This window comes from Columba livia, chromosome 7 (assembly GCF_036013475.1).
Source record: "Columba livia isolate bColLiv1 breed racing homer chromosome 7, bColLiv1.pat.W.v2, whole genome shotgun sequence".
Classification (NCBI taxonomy): Eukaryota; Metazoa; Chordata; class Aves; order Columbiformes; family Columbidae; genus Columba; species Columba livia.
The window spans coordinates 20162999-20179018 of NC_088608.1; the positions used below are offsets into that span (position 1 = coordinate 20162999).

Genomic DNA, 16020 nt, shown 5'->3' on the forward strand with positions numbered 1-16020 from the left:
TTTATGGCAAAGTCCAGGTTTCACATCACCAAGAAGCAGAGCCTCTCAGTATCCCTCAAAAAGCTGAGCCTGTTATTTGTTTCATATTGAAGCAAAGTTTTAAAATATATTAAGTATGTGAATATATACACGAATATTTATATATTAATATGAAGTAAACATTGAAAATAGAACATACCTTCTTCCACACGGTGCATGTGTTACCTAAAAACTACAATGAAGTAGTATTTACATTGCAAAGTTATATATTTGAAACTTAGAAAATATTACATATGCTGTTGCAGGATGAACATCAACATTCTCCTTTAGTGCATCTATTTTGGGCAACGAATATGGATAGGGTCCTGCATGAAAACCAGATGTTACCATCGCTTTAGCCATTTGAAATACATGAACAGAATGCTGACGCTTGAACAGCAATGAAACTGGCAGAACAATGCTGAACGCTCCTGTACCTGCCTAACTCCTAAACAGAAAGCTCTGCTTGGGGTTTGCCAGCTCTGCGCACTGACAAGGGTGCTACCTTGGTTCATGTTAGAAGCATTAAACATGCGTAGCTTGTGAACCTGTAAAATGAGGCACTGTCTGGCAGTGGTCCAACAAAATACTTAAGGTGGTGGGTTGGCCCTGGGTGAAGTCCACACCCAGTCACTCGCTCGCTCCCCACAGGGGCATGGGAGAAAGGCTCAGAAGAGTAAAAAGCAGGAAAACCTGTGGGTGGAGGTAGAGACAGTTTAACAGGTGAAGCAAAGCTGGGGTGCAAACAAAGCAAAATAAGGAATTCATTCACTGACAAAATACTGAAAGGGGTCAAATCTTGTGCTGATGTCAAGGGGCATTACTATTGTCAATGGAAATATACTAGCAGTTATTTGGTTGACCCTATTTGCTAGCACAATTTTCATTGCAATTCAGAAATGAAGGCAGGAGAGCAGCATGCATTTTTTGCAAGCCCAACAGATAGTCTGTTATTTCCTTCTGCCCCTTACCAGTATGAAAAACCTTCTATTCATGCTTTGTACTTTACAGAGAACTCGTTTCCTTTATAATTAACTATACTTCATAAAAGAAAGGATTTTATATAATTAGCTAACATAATCATAGCTAACTTAGTCTTAAAAATTAACTGAAGAAAGTATAAGATCTGAAAATGAAAATTGTTAAAAATCACAATTATGTTCTTAGCATATCTGGACCATATGAGTGTATACTCTGCAGGTTATCACAGCAGTGCAAATCCTTAACGTGCTTTTGGCATGATTAAGCAAAACTTCCTCCTGCCCCATTTATTGATGTCTAAATCCCATTGCCGATTCAAAAATTATCCATACATTTTACTCAATTCCACTTCTACTAGTATACCTTTTTATTATCCTATCTCATTTCACAAAATAAATAGTTATTACAAATAAATGGGAAATATTGTACCTGGTATAGGGAAGTGAATGGTCCTTTCAAGTGTATGGATTTCTAAAAAGGGAAAGATGAGCAGTTTTTCACTTTTGAAGTATTACTGTCGAACAAAAGTGAAGCCTTAAAATTGACAGCTGAGATGCCCGTTAATGGATAAAGAAAACTACAGTTTTAACAAAACATATGGACTGATACAGTTAAAATAAATCAAAACATGTGGCTTACATTAACTCTTAATTTTTTAATATGTGTTTCCAGAAGCTGCATATTCAAGAAAATGAAACGTGCAGACTCTGCCAACAGAGAGTTTACCCAATGGAATGCCTAGTTGCCGACAAGCAGCATTTTCATAAATCATGTTTCCGATGTCACCACTGTGGCAGCCAATTAAGGTAAGAAGTAACAGCATGTTCAGTCATACAACTCTGCATTTGAATATAAATACAGACTGTGAAATTATTTTCAATTGGGCTATTCAGCCTGTAGTATGCTGGGCTGACAGGGAAGCAACCTGGGTTCTCCTTTTCTTCTCTGCTACTGACATCTGCACTGTGCCGTGGAACAAGTCCTCTTAATTCTTTAAATACCCGCTTCATCCACCACCTTTCAAATTCTTCTGCATATTGCTTCCTACTGACTGTTCCTGACCTTCAGGACAGCTTATGAACAGGAAGCATCAGACACAAACTTGGCTGGAATTTAGGACATCTGAACACAGACCAAATTCCCTCTCCCTTTTCCTCAACCATAAGATGAATTATGATGGATCTCTCTATTAACAAACCACTCTTGTAAACTTTATATGAAATGCAGTATTTATTGCTCTATCAGACTGCAAAGGCTAACAGTTCTGATTTTAACACCTTTGAGGTTAGTTGCACACATTTCCTTCATTTAGGAACAGAACCCAAATATAACTAAACACAAATATCCGTAATTTGTACAAAAGCTAAAGAATATTGGCACTATAATTTGTCCACCTATTTTGTAGAAAAATAGAGGCTTCAGCCTCGAAGATGATGAAAAAAAGGATCACAACAACCCGAAAGTGCTGTGGAACATTCCTATCCAAAGCTTATGCTGTGCAACAACTGAAGATTCTTATGTTGTTTCTTAAATCACAAAGCATGACTGTTTTTAATTTTAGCATGGGAATTTGCAGTTAAATGGTTTAGATACTTGGGGAGTGGGGGGCCGGTGTCAGAATTGGCCAATACATTGAATTTGGTGTTTTTGCTCTTCCTGTCTTTATATACACTGTCACATGGGGCTACTGGAAACACTAAGTGTAAAATTCCTTGTAGATTTATGACATGTAGAAGTATAAAACAAACTTTCTTTTGTTTGGCAGCTTGGGAAATTATGCATCTCTCCATGGAAAAATATATTGCAAACCCCATTTTAAACAACTTTTCAAATCAAAAGGAAATTATGATGAAGGTTTTGGACACAAGCAGCATAAAGAACTATGGAATTCTAAAGATCAGTGTAGCTCAGTTGGCAATATTCGTGCTGAAGAAACAAATCCCATTAATAGTATACCTGTTGATCCTAAACCAATAACAGAAATTGATCAAGACCTGTACTCAGGTACTGAAGGTATTGATTCTGATATTTTTTATAATAATTTGAAAAAAAACACAGAAAGAGGTAAATTAAAGATGACATGGCCACCGTCAACAGATGATGCAACACTTAAGAAAACATTTTCTATTGAAGAAGTGGCTAAAGTAAATAAGCCAAAGTGGCCACCAGAAGGTTTTGCTCAAGAAGGTTCTAGTTTACATACAAGTAAACCTCTGGGCAATAAAAAGGATCCTGATGAAAAAAATGCTGTGAGAGAGCAAAATAAAAATGACACTGCAAATGCAAAACAAAATCAACATTCATCCTTTAGCTCTCTGTCTGAAAAAGAAGCTAAAAATATCTGTACAGCAAAGAAAAATGAAGTGGGCAATAAAGGCAAAGATGAGGAAGCTGGGAATGTGCAAGATAAGCTGAATAAAGCAGGAGGATCACAGAATAAAGAGGAAAGTGGAAAGGATATTAATGAAGGTGGTAATGTGATTATGCATAGTGATGGGAAGCAGCAAGAGACAAAAATTAATGAAACTGATGATTCAGAAGTTGTACAGGTTACTAACATCGATGACATAACAGTACAAAAGAATCACAGTGAATTCAGATTGAATAGCAATAACAATAACAATTATGCCACTTTTTCACATGCAAACATTTGCAGGCAGGAAACAGCTCTCTCAGCTACCTCTAAGCCAACGACAGCGTTCAGCCATGCAATTTGCACCAGATCACAGCATGCCTTTACAGTGCTGCCGTGTCGGTCTGGAAATGAAGAAATATTTGAGATGTATGAACCCCATGAGAGCTATTCTAGCAATCCCGTAACTGTTCCTTGGGACGAACAAAACTCAGAAGATGAAGATGCTGTTACCTCTAACAGTCTTGCTCAATTTAATAAAGACATCACTTGTCAGAAATCTTGTACTAACAGCACATTAGTTTTAAAGGAAGCAACTAATACAACATTCCCTGTTGATACTGACTTTGTATGCATTGGAGAAGAATGAAAACGCAACAAAAATGTACATACTATTTCATCTGACACTCTGAAAAGATCTTTTCTTAAAAAAGGCAACCTGTTTTTAGACTCTAGTCTAATAGACTCTACAGACATAACCGAAAGGTCCTGCAGCCCACATTCAAAAGAACATGGGAATTGTTATATAGAACTGAATGGTATTAATGCCTGTCAAGAAAGTGAAATAATCAAAGTGTCAATGAATGACATAAACACAAGCTTAGATTTACTCAGCGCAAGATGTTCCATCATTCCAAGGTGAGAAAGTCAAGTTCAGACAGCTCACTGCAGAAGAACAAATTAAAATAAAAAGAGTCTATGATGAAAATTCATAAAACAGCTACGTCTGTCACTCATCATTAAGTATATCATAAATAGGTATTTCTTCTGTCCAGTTATTTTATATTCTTGAAGAGTTTAATATTCAGAGATTACATATGAAAATTTGTATTACATATGGTCAATTACTCAGACTTTATTTACTTCGTTTATATTTAAGGCAAGAAAGATGAAAAAAATAGTTTTCAGTCTAATTAAAACAACTTATCTAAGTTCCTGAACATTGCAAGAACTATTTTACTACATGACTGCCCTGCATAAACATGATAATTCAATTTAGATATTTATCAATTGTATCAAATTAAGATGTGAAGCACCTGGTGTGCACAAAACAAGAAAAAAAAATCCATAGCTTTTTTCTTATGTGTTGTTATTATTGTAACTGAGCTGTTGCTCCATTACATACCATGAACATTTGTTGTGTTAGCTCATACTAGAAGATTTGGGTGGGTTTTCGGGTTTTATTTTGTTTTGTTTTCCCCCAATATCATGCAGTACTTAGTTTGAAACGGACTCATTGAATAGTAACCACAACAGGTTGGCGAATAGTCCTGTTTTGCTGTATTTCTAGAGCTGCTACTATGGTATTATATTGCATGATAGAAAAAAATAAAAATTGTGTAAATTTTAACACAGGATAAACCCAAACATCCTAAGCAGAACTGGAACAAGGCTTGGGAACAACTAAACTAGTGGTTGTTTCACTAACCAATTCAAAGTCATCAAAGTCATCAAACTGGAGCAGCTCTCCAGTTTCACATTTAAACCTGTACAAACTTATGCACATTTAGCACTATTTTCCTTAACATGTTTATGGATTAACATTTGCTCTCTTAACACTATTCCAGCTTGCATGAAAAAGCAACATATAATTTAACTGTTGACAATGCATAATAAAGAAACACTTTGCAAAAAAGTATTTTGTGAAGTTTTTTCAATATGAATTTATACATTTGATTTCCCTTAAACAGTTTGTGAAATTCTTCATGCAATAATTACTTTAAAGTGTTTGTCAGAGTGAAAGGAAAGGGTAATCAAAATACAGTTTTAAAAATAATTTCTGAAGTGTCTGACAGACAGGTGTTGGAGCAATTTATAGGAAAGACAGACTGATGTTAAAACATTTAAGCAGTTATTGTGCAGAGTTCTAGAACAAAATAACTGCTGCACTACAACTCCTTGCCCAAAGGAACGATATTGTGAGTAAGTGGGACATCCGCATGTGACTCTTCTTCTATACCTACACAGAAACAGCTAAGAAGGATACACGCATGAGAAAAGCTATACACAGTATTTCTTCCACAACACTTCAAGAGAGTGAAGCCTTCTCTTTATGCATCATGCTTCGCTTCTCTGAAGTAGTCTCATCCAAAGCAGAAACATAGAAAAGAATGTTGCCAGAAGAACCATGAGCCTTCATGTGAGGCCCTCAGATACCACTGTGTTTGGTAACTCTGTTACAAAGCATTAGCCTGTAGTCCATTATGAATATTCAAAAACCATTTTGGCAAGATCTCTCTCTTTCTTCCCCCCCTCTGCCCATTTGGTTGAAACCATGATGAATTATTTTTAAAAGCCCCAGAGATTAGTATATAGATCTGAATAGCTTTGGTTTGTTTGTTTGTTTTTGAGTAGATAATACAACTAAAAATAACATCAATAAAATTCCTGTTAAGAAAACAACAAAATCTCAGAAAACGCATGCCTGAAGAAAATCAATGGAATTTGTCTAAAATAGTTAGAGCTCTACAGGGACTAAACTTTAAAATCTCTCCCATTGCCTAAAATTGCTTATTAGGTATAAGATCAGTTTTGACTATATTAGTTAGGAATGAGGAATGATGTTGAGGGTGAAATGGTGGGTGTTTGCTTATGTACACATACATGTGATCATATGCAAGTTAATACTGCAATTGCAAAGCTAGTATGGTTAAAACATTTGTACCTGAAGTATAGTCCTGTGAGAGTTTTCATTCTCTTGCACGTTCTAATGAATTTAAACATACATCCTACAATTTAGAGGAGTGACAGATATGAGTTATGACAATGAAACTCTTTTACCCCAAGAAATTAATGCATTTGAAAATACAGACCTTTCTGCTTCCCCTAAACAAAATAAAAACACTACCAAAAATGCTCCCTTTGGCTAGCTAGAGATGAAGTAAAGATGAAATAAAGGCTTTGATGAAATACTAGAAAAAAGCAGGACTGTGGGGACATTTATATTCCCAGTGGGAATAATACATAACATCAACATACAGAAGTGACAGACTGTATGGGCAAATATCTCCTTGGATATTCCTTGACCGGGATCCTGCTTAGCATGGGACAGCCACAAGAGTGCAGAGCCTTCCTCTTGCGGACTCATTAGCGCTGAACTCTCTTCTCTCAGTGGATGGCTTTTTGTCTTCCTCCAGTAGTGAGGATGAATGTTAATGACAAAATTAAATAATACCGCATAATTATTTCTTTGAAACACAAGCCAGATGTCCCATCATACTGTCTTGGAGTTCTTACACAAATCATAAGGATGACACCTTGTAAACCTGTTATAGAAAACTAACAGACGTGGGTAATAAAAAATTGCAAAACAATGTAAATAATCTGAAAAAAAATGAAGTAGAAGGGCCAAAAGCTTAGAGCAGGAACAATGAGAGACAAGATAAGGCTGGAACTCACTGAGTTGTGCTGGTCTTACACTCCCATATAAAGCAAAAAAGATGGGAGATGGTGTATGCCTGAGTCACCCTAGTGTATACACACCTTACCACTACAGAAGTCACACTCTGGAGAGAATACATAGAGCAGCTGAAAGTGAGATGGGGATAAAAGCTGTAGCTAGAAAGTAGCAACCTTGCAGGTTTTCTTTAAATTAAATGCTAAATGAATAGTAACTCCTCAGCTGCCACAAAGCCTCACACATTTTGGCAATATCATGGATTTTCTGCAGCCAAGGAGGGTGTCTTTATGGTTTTAAAAGAAACAGCATCCATTAGAGCTGTACTTGGGTGAGAGAAAGTTGCTCTAAGTTTAAATATCTTCAAGTTAACCTATAGGCTAAGTTTTAGTACCCAAGTTAAAATAACCCGTCATCAATTTGTAGAAGTCTCATTCTGTGAGGAGAGGCTTGATGGCTCCTGTGAGGAATGGGCGTCCCAATCCCCTGTTCTCTCAGCAGGACAACTTCTCCCTGCTGCTCCCAGGTTTCACCCCTTGGCTCATCAATGGGATACTCAGCAGTTCCCTGGAACAGGACCTTACAGCCATGGAGGACAGAGCTGATCCACTTCCAGCACAGCTGCAGCCAAGCACTGCTCAGCAGCAATGCTGCACTGACAGGTAGCACTGAAATGAAACTTCTTCACATCATTATTTAGTTCAGGGACTTGTGGTGTGAGAAATCTATTTTCACCACATATTATTGGCTAGTGATGACGTTCTACTGCTTTTAGAACACACCAGGGTTCACGTATTCTCCTTTACTCAAAAGCACCAATTAGAGAGATTAAAGAGCCTGATTTAATGTCTTGTTAAGGAGCTTCTGAATTGCTGGGCCAGCACTGGACTTTAGAGGACTTCTAAATCTGCAGTCCCTTTACAGCTTCATTAACATAATTGGCACAAAGACTTACTTACAGCTACTTAAATTGTTTTTATAGATGCAGCATATCAACTGATCCCTTTGGAGTCTTTGTAAAGTCAGAAGCATCCTGAAAAATATAGAGGCACCTAAATAACACTTTTACTATACTGCTGAAGTGGACTCCTCCTGGGTGAAGGGCTTGCTGAAAACAAACGTTTGATTACCGCAAAAAGTGTACTTACCTTGTCTGTCTTCTGTTAAGCATTTATCTCCTTCATACATATTAATAGACATAACTACGTTAGTATCTTAAAAGACATAGTGCTGATCATGGACATTAAAACCACACTAAGGACGGTTCTAACACAGAACATTTCTTGAAATATCTCTTCCATAAATAATTATAGTTCAGGCATTATTTTCAAAGTGCAGGATAATTATCAGAATTACTGATATAAGATTCGGGTCACTTCAGTCAAGTACACCTACAACCGTTAGGTATAATTGCAAAAACATTAACTACCCTGGGTACACTCACAAAAACGGGAAAACATGTAAGTCAAAAAGAGACAGATTAAAACCTCTGTCTCTTTCCATGCCTTCATCCATTAAGAGGTACCTAAGTTAAATCCTCTGGATGAACTTTACTGACTTTCACGAGCAGCATTTCACCTTGTATGTGGTTACATTTGATGATTTTGACATGAAAAGCATTTTTAAATGTTTTAAAGAGATGAACTGTGTTAAAGTGGGCTTAGGAACATAATCAGGCTGACCTTACTTTTGGGCTCTCTAAAACATTAAGTGACAATCTAACCATGAAAGATCTGAATTTTGAGTATAGTCCTTAAACAAAAAATAAGGCAACTGTGTATTGCTTCAAGAAGAGGTGAAAAAAAATCTAAGTCTTGCCTCTCCATGGACCTATTTCATATACTTTCTTCACCTCCCCTCTCTTAGGGTAGGGTGTGGGAGAGAGTAAGAGAACAGTCTTCACATATATTGTCAATGTGTTTTTCATTAACTGAGTACATTACAATTTTATTAAAAAAAGGACATGAAAAAGCTACCATACATTTGCAGCAGTTGATTTTTTAAAAATCTCATAATCTGGACTAAAAACAACAACAAAACCCAACATCCTAGAAAAACCTTAAAGGGACATCTAAGAAATGACAGCTAATTTCAAACCCACTTTGGCTCCCAACACAGTAACCATCACTATCAGTATCCATTGAAAATTACTTTTAGGTTGATGTAATGATACGTGTGACAGATACTGACGTGGAATAACGTTCTATCACAACAGGTACCTATGAGCGAGCTATTCCTTCCCTACAGAAACTGCGTATTCCAAACAGAAAAGAAGGCTGTTTTTCCAGTCACCCCCACTGTAGAAAAAACAAACAAGTATTTAATTTCATGATAAAGAAAGTCACCTCTCAACAAAAAAAGGAAGATCACTTTTCAGTACAAAAAGTGAAATAGTTAAAAAATTAAGGGTGAATGGAGGTATAGCTGTACCATGAGGAGATGGAACGGTAAAGAAAGTACTTCAATATAATGTTTGGTAAACCAGATTATGGCATCCTATTTGTAATACTGGTGCATATATTATAACAAAAATAATAACTAATTAGTTTCTTACCACTCAGAATATGGTTCCTATTTCTCTCTGTGATCACAGTTAGGATCTCTACACGATATTATATAAAAAGGAAGAAATAGAAAGCTACGAACTCAGCATGTATAGTTGGTCACAAAAAGCAATTCTGCAGTTCCAATCTTAAGAGGTTTTGTACAGCTTGTCATAAAGCAATATTAGAGTGGAAATAGCACATATACAGTAATATGCTGTTTAGAATCTCTTTATTGTATCCTTGAAGCTGCTGTTCTAATTTGTTGGGATAGTATTCTTGTATTGAAGGCTACAGAATGAATCTTGGTGGCTTTGAGTGAGGAAACTATTTTGCCAAAGTGGGCAGAGGTTTTTATGCACCTGGAGAGAAGGTACCGAAAAATAGCTTGAATGGGCTCTGGCAGCCATACGTGCCGACAGCATGCCATAAAACAGAAACAGCATGGACTCAGCTTCTTGGGCCAGAATGTGAGGCCCAAATCGTTTTCTTCAAAACAAAGTATTATGACAAAAAACAAGAACACCTTTATATGTTCCTGGAGGTGTCATTATATGAACATTTGGCTAATAATGTATGGCAAGCTATATTTGGAAATATTAATGTTATAAAGCAACATACTGCAGAGTGGTCCAGCATCCTATTTTTTTTTTCATTAAATAAAGTATATGTGCACTATAGACAGCAAGGGAAGAAAATAAGGGGTAAAAAAAAGGAAGCAGGATAATTTTCCTCATTTGTGAAAGCATGTGTAAGAAAACTCAGCTGTATAAAATTCTGCTGAATAGCTTCCAACAAATTTGGTGAGCCTGGGATTAGGTCTCCAGACATTTATGTTCTGTGATGACATTTCAACACTACTGCAGCACTCCAGAAAACAATTTTCTTTAACCAGGTACAAATTTCATGATCACCTCCAAGAGACAGAGATGACACAGCAGTAAAGAGCATTATGTTTCTGTGCTCTGGCTATTTCCGTTTGATAAAGTAGATTATTATGGTCTATTGTGGAGGGAAGGTGAGAGGAGCCATGAAGACAATCTGTATTCGCCAGTCCTGCACCAGTCCCAGTACCAAGGAGAAACATCAGTGTCTTTCTACAGCCACTCTCAAGTTCTGCACCAAGTTTATGAAAAGTGAAGGACTTAATCAACATCACCTCCCAAATACCTAAAATAAATAATATATGAATCAAAACAAATTCCTTAAGTGCATATGGCCACCCTGAACAAAACTTATTTTTTAATTTCTACAGTAACGACGATAAAGACTAATCTCAGTTAGGTTTTGTTTTCTTAGGGAACATCTCCTGTGATAACTTCACGTCTGTCCAGTCAATTTCTTGTATCACACTAAGGAACTGCTGTTTCACTGGGGATGTTCAATGTCCTCAAATTATTTCTGTATCTTGGCAAAGGGACATTCAAGTAACATGGATCCTTGTGTGCACTTGTTTGCAGCAGATGTTCAGGTGCTCACATTGCCTCTGCAAGAGACCAACTGATGTCAGTGTGGAACTTATTCCATCTAGAAACTCAAAAACAGGAAGGCAGAAAAAAAGAATTAAACATGAGGAATTTGATTGCTGACACTAAGAGTACTGTGCTTGGGCCAGAATGTGAGGCCCAAATCGTTTTCTTCAAAACAAAGTATTATGACAAAAAACAAGAACACCTTTATATGTTCCTGGAGGTGTCATTATATGAACAGTGTCCTGTCCGTAAGATGCCTTCTGAACTGATACATAACCTGTATATGAATGGAAGAAACCTGCACTCAGTGCCAGAGTGGAATTACCATGATCCTCTTTAGTAGCTTCCAATTACCATTCATCGAGAACTTGGTAGGAATGCTTTTTGCAAATGAAGACTTGGTTACACAGAAAAGGTGGTTAAAGAATGAAACTCTATACCTCCTGTACCTTTACTGAGTTTGTTCTGCTTTTGTGTACATGTATTGCTATATTTACTAATATCTACTATATTATTGATTCATTATTAGGTGACCAAATTTTTTTTTTTAAATTTCTCATAATTCATAGGGTCACGAAATACGGTCAAATGGACAACCTTAATTTTACCATTTGCTAACATGTGAGTGCTTGATTATGAAACTTTAATTTTCCTTTAATATATATGCTGATGACATACATACATACATATGTGCCAAATACAATTACAATGGGTGAGTTCTGGAAAATAAAAATCTGAATCCACTTGAAAGTTCTGAAAACTCTCAAAGCCCAGAATGAAAATACCAGGCTTTATGGACTGCTGGACTGCTTTATATTAGGAATAATTACTCCCTTGATTCAAGTCTTGAAATTATTTTTCTAAAAATAGTATTTCCAGTAATTTTCTGGAATGATTGTTCTTTAACACACATTAAATGTTTTGGTGGAATAGAAAAAATACACCAATACCTGTTTGGGGCAACTTCTGTAAATGACACACTCCTACTTGAGTAGTATTATCCTGCTAAGATGTAATGCTAAAATCTATGTTTTATTTTAATCCACACATTCGTGTATATGCCTTAATTGTAGGAAAAATAATACCATTCCAGTAACAGTTTTGGATACTTGCCATTTAAAAACCGCTGTTTTCAATTGCTTATAATTTTGTCCAATGTTATCTATTTGAGTTGAAGCTTTCCGCACATATGAGATGACAGACTAAAAAGGCTTTCTCCACTTCCAGGAAAAACATTAGGTAAAAGCAAAGAATTTTGCCCATGATAAAAAATATTCTTCAGCTGAATAAACCTATATCAGTCTAGTGTCTCAATTTTGATATGGTTCTATTTTGACTGCACCTGGAATATAGTTTTCCATTTCAACATCTCACAGTATTTCTTTTATGGTACAGATCATGTCCTGGTGATATGTAGCCAGGAGAATGTTTTTATTAGGACTTCCTTCTGAATTGCTCCACCAGCTAGAAGATACATAAGAGACTGTAATCAATGAGGCCTATGGTCACTATTTAATTATTCAATAAATCAAAATATTAAATAATTATTCAAGTGGTAGGCTTCATCTCTGCTCTGAATGGATCCTAAGAAAAACACCATGCAATCACAAAATCAAAGACGATATAAACAGCTTTTGAGTTCAAGTATCCTCACTTTCAAACTTAATGTTCTTTTAATATATGAATATCATATGTCTGTATGTATATAAATAGATAGATACTCACGTATACATAAGTAGAACCGCAAGCAATCAGCAAATTACTGTAACACCAGCTGAGTATATTTAGAACTAGCAAGCTCAGTACCACGACATTGCTTGATAATGTGGTGGTTTCCCTTCCCCTCCATTCTTTCTACTTATATACTACATTTTTTCTTTTATCGTTCTACTTGCATTATAAGCTCTTTGGGACTGAGACTACAGACAACTTATTCTTCCAGATGATAAGCAAAAGCACATGGTGAAATATTACTAATGTAGTTCTTTTGTCTTTGAATACATTTTGGCAGAAATGTCCTCAGTCCCTTCCCAGGCAGACATCCTTATCTGCATGGATGCCACTACAGAAACAGAAACGTGAAAGTAATTTTTCTTAAGATGGTCTTCAATGAAAATAAGGGTGACAGAACCGGGCCACTGTGTCAATCATAAAATAGTACCAGAGATGACAATTCCAACCTTTGCAGTGCATCAGGGGATGCAAATCCTGAATTCTGGTAGATGTGTCCTTTGAGAAAATTGAATTTAATGTCAAGCTACATCCCTCTCCTGGTCACATCCCCTTGCTGGTAAGCAAATCAGATGACATCTTTGTCAGGTGACACAGAACCAAGCTCTCTGGCTTATGAATAGCAATTGCCAAATCAGCCTGCAAGAGCCTTAAGAAGAAAATTGCATGCAAAATTATAAAATAAGTGAAAACATTAATCATGATTAAACAGAACCTCACTGATTTTTGCCAGCTGGATGCAGGCACTGACTGTGATGTGAACACTCCTCTCTCTTAGTTAACCTAGTTGAGAGCTAGATTAATTTTTTTTATAATTAATTTGTTTGTCAAAACAGATGATCCACCACAAAATTTAATATGAGATAGGGGACAATAAAAACCTCTGAAATATTAAAAACAAATATAAAAATACCTAAATTAACTGGACCAATGGAGAAAAAAAAAATGTTCTTCCTAGCCACTCATGCAAAGCAAAATGGCTCGGATCTGAAAAAACACTCTACCACCCATACCTTCCTCAACACAAACGGCTCATCTTACATCACTGTTCAAGGCAGTCACAAAGAAATATATATTTATGGAGTTTCTAATTACCTCTAAGTATGTTAATTATGTTCATAGTGACATTGCTATGAAGGACACTATATAAACGGAAGCCATGCTTGCATCTGATCTCTTCAGATAAACGAACATTTTGAAGGACTCACCCAGCAGACAAAGGAAGTTGCCTTGCTTGGTTTATGGGGAGATGAGCTCTCTCCAGCTGACATAATACATGATAGATAAAATAATGAAGGGAAATATTCCTCATACAGTGTGAGATCAGATCACAATGTATTTCCAGAAGAGATCATGTGAACAAACAATTTGGCGCAAGAACCTTGTTTCCTTACTTGTTGACACGGCACTTAGCACAGGACTGTGATTTGCATCTCACAACATACATCTACATAATATTAACAAATGGGTCACCAAATGAAGCTGAGTAACACTGGCAAACTGTAATGCATTTAAAAATAAATAATTGAATATTCCTCCCACAGATCAGTAAACACAGTGCCACATCTATGCATCAGTTATATATTCAAACCCTAGCAAAAGGGAGGACTGAAATAATGTTTATCTCTAAAAGGTTACAGTTTGATGCAAAAGATCTGCTGGTACACTATGCCTCACTGAAGGGCTCAATTAGTTCACTGCTTGCCTTCTCCTGCTAACGGCCAAGGCACAGCCGGGACAGCTGACCCCAGCTGACCGAAGGGACATTCCATACCACATGGCATCCTTCTCAGCAATACAAGCTGGGGAAAAGAAGGGGCAGGCTGGACATTTGCAGTTACAAAGCTTGTCTTCAGAAGCAATCACTGCGTGTACTGAGGTCCTGCTTCCCAGGAAGTGGTTGGACATCACCTGCTGATGGGAAATAGTGAATCACTTCCCTCTTTTACTTCACTTACATGCGTGGACTTTTCTGTTCTGATTAAATTGCCTTTATGTCAACCCTCAAGCTTGTCCAACTTATTTTCTCCCCCTGTCCTGTTGAGGAGGAGGTGGGGGAGAGAGAGCAACTGAACTGGGTGGGCATGTGGTAGCCAGCCAAGGTTGACCCACCACGTCAGGGAATATCCACAGTATTTTATAATTCAGCCTTTTGCCGTCCTGGGAATGGTTTTGTGTTTTCTGGTACTGCTCCTGGACAACAAACCTATACTGCAGTTATTCCTCTTTGAAAGCTGGTCTGGGACAGACTCACCTATTTAGTGCCCATACAGTTATTTCCCAGTAATCAAAAATATGACTCACATCAGAAAACAGTAGCAGGTAATGATGCAACTGATGTATGTCTATAGGTACAGCTTTCATCCAAAGAAAGGGAAGGCAGGGCATTAAGAGACAAAGAAGACAGATGAATCAGTGGAGGAAAAGACTAGATGAAGCATGGAAAATCTGAACATTTGATGTTTAGTATAATCACTCTCCAGCTGGATGCACACTTAATATCTAAACATAATACTAAGACTCCACTTACTGCTACCTAGATTAGCAAAATATCAGCTCCCTCTAAGGTGATTCTCTCCAAAATCGATAAATTTCTTATGCCTAAAAATACAGCAGAGAGATGGAAAAGTAAAATGCCTGCATGAAGTCATGAACAGAACAGATGGACACTGGGAGCCCATACCACTATCTTTAACTGGGGAGTCACCTGGGGCCTCAAAGAGTTTCTGGATGGAAATGGAGTAATTTTTCAAGGCATACACATGGTTGGTAAAAAACAGAACCTCTCCTAAAACCAGAAGGTAAAGACCAAACATGTACAGCAACTGTGTTTCTTCTTTTGGCGTTGAATTCCAGTGCAGTTCCCACTGCCTGCCCAGCTCTCCAATACCAGGCTTAGACCACAGTTCACACCTTGTTGGCAGTCTTAACACCCAAACCAATGATTTAATAGGTGTGATTCCTGACTTCTTCTGTCACCCTTAGAAGCCTGTTGGTCCAGAATGGACTCCTGCTGACAGAGCTGTATGGGGATTATATTTCTTATACTGCTTCTGCTGTGAATGACAGTAGTTCAGCTCCTGTACACCCTGTTAGCACTTTTTAAGAGTATTATATTGTTTTTCAGAAAGAACTGTCCAACTTTTCTGCCTTATGGAACTGAAGGCTAAACTACAGTTTTGTGGGCTAAGCCATCTATGCAATTTTACTGAGGCACCAGAAAGAAAACCCCTCATTTACCAAGGC

The 16020-nt window shown here is 37.1% G+C and overlaps 1 protein-coding gene across 1 annotated transcript in view; it reads left to right on the plus strand.

Moving 5' to 3' along the window:
- XIRP2 (xin actin binding repeat containing 2) overlaps positions 1-16020 on the plus strand; it is a 60772-nt gene that overhangs the window by 41718 nt on the left and 3034 nt on the right. The window contains 2 exon segments of the mRNA XM_065069775.1: positions 1672-1805; positions 2765-4270. Coding sequence (XP_064925847.1) covers positions 1672-1805; positions 2765-4270 — 1640 coding nt within the window.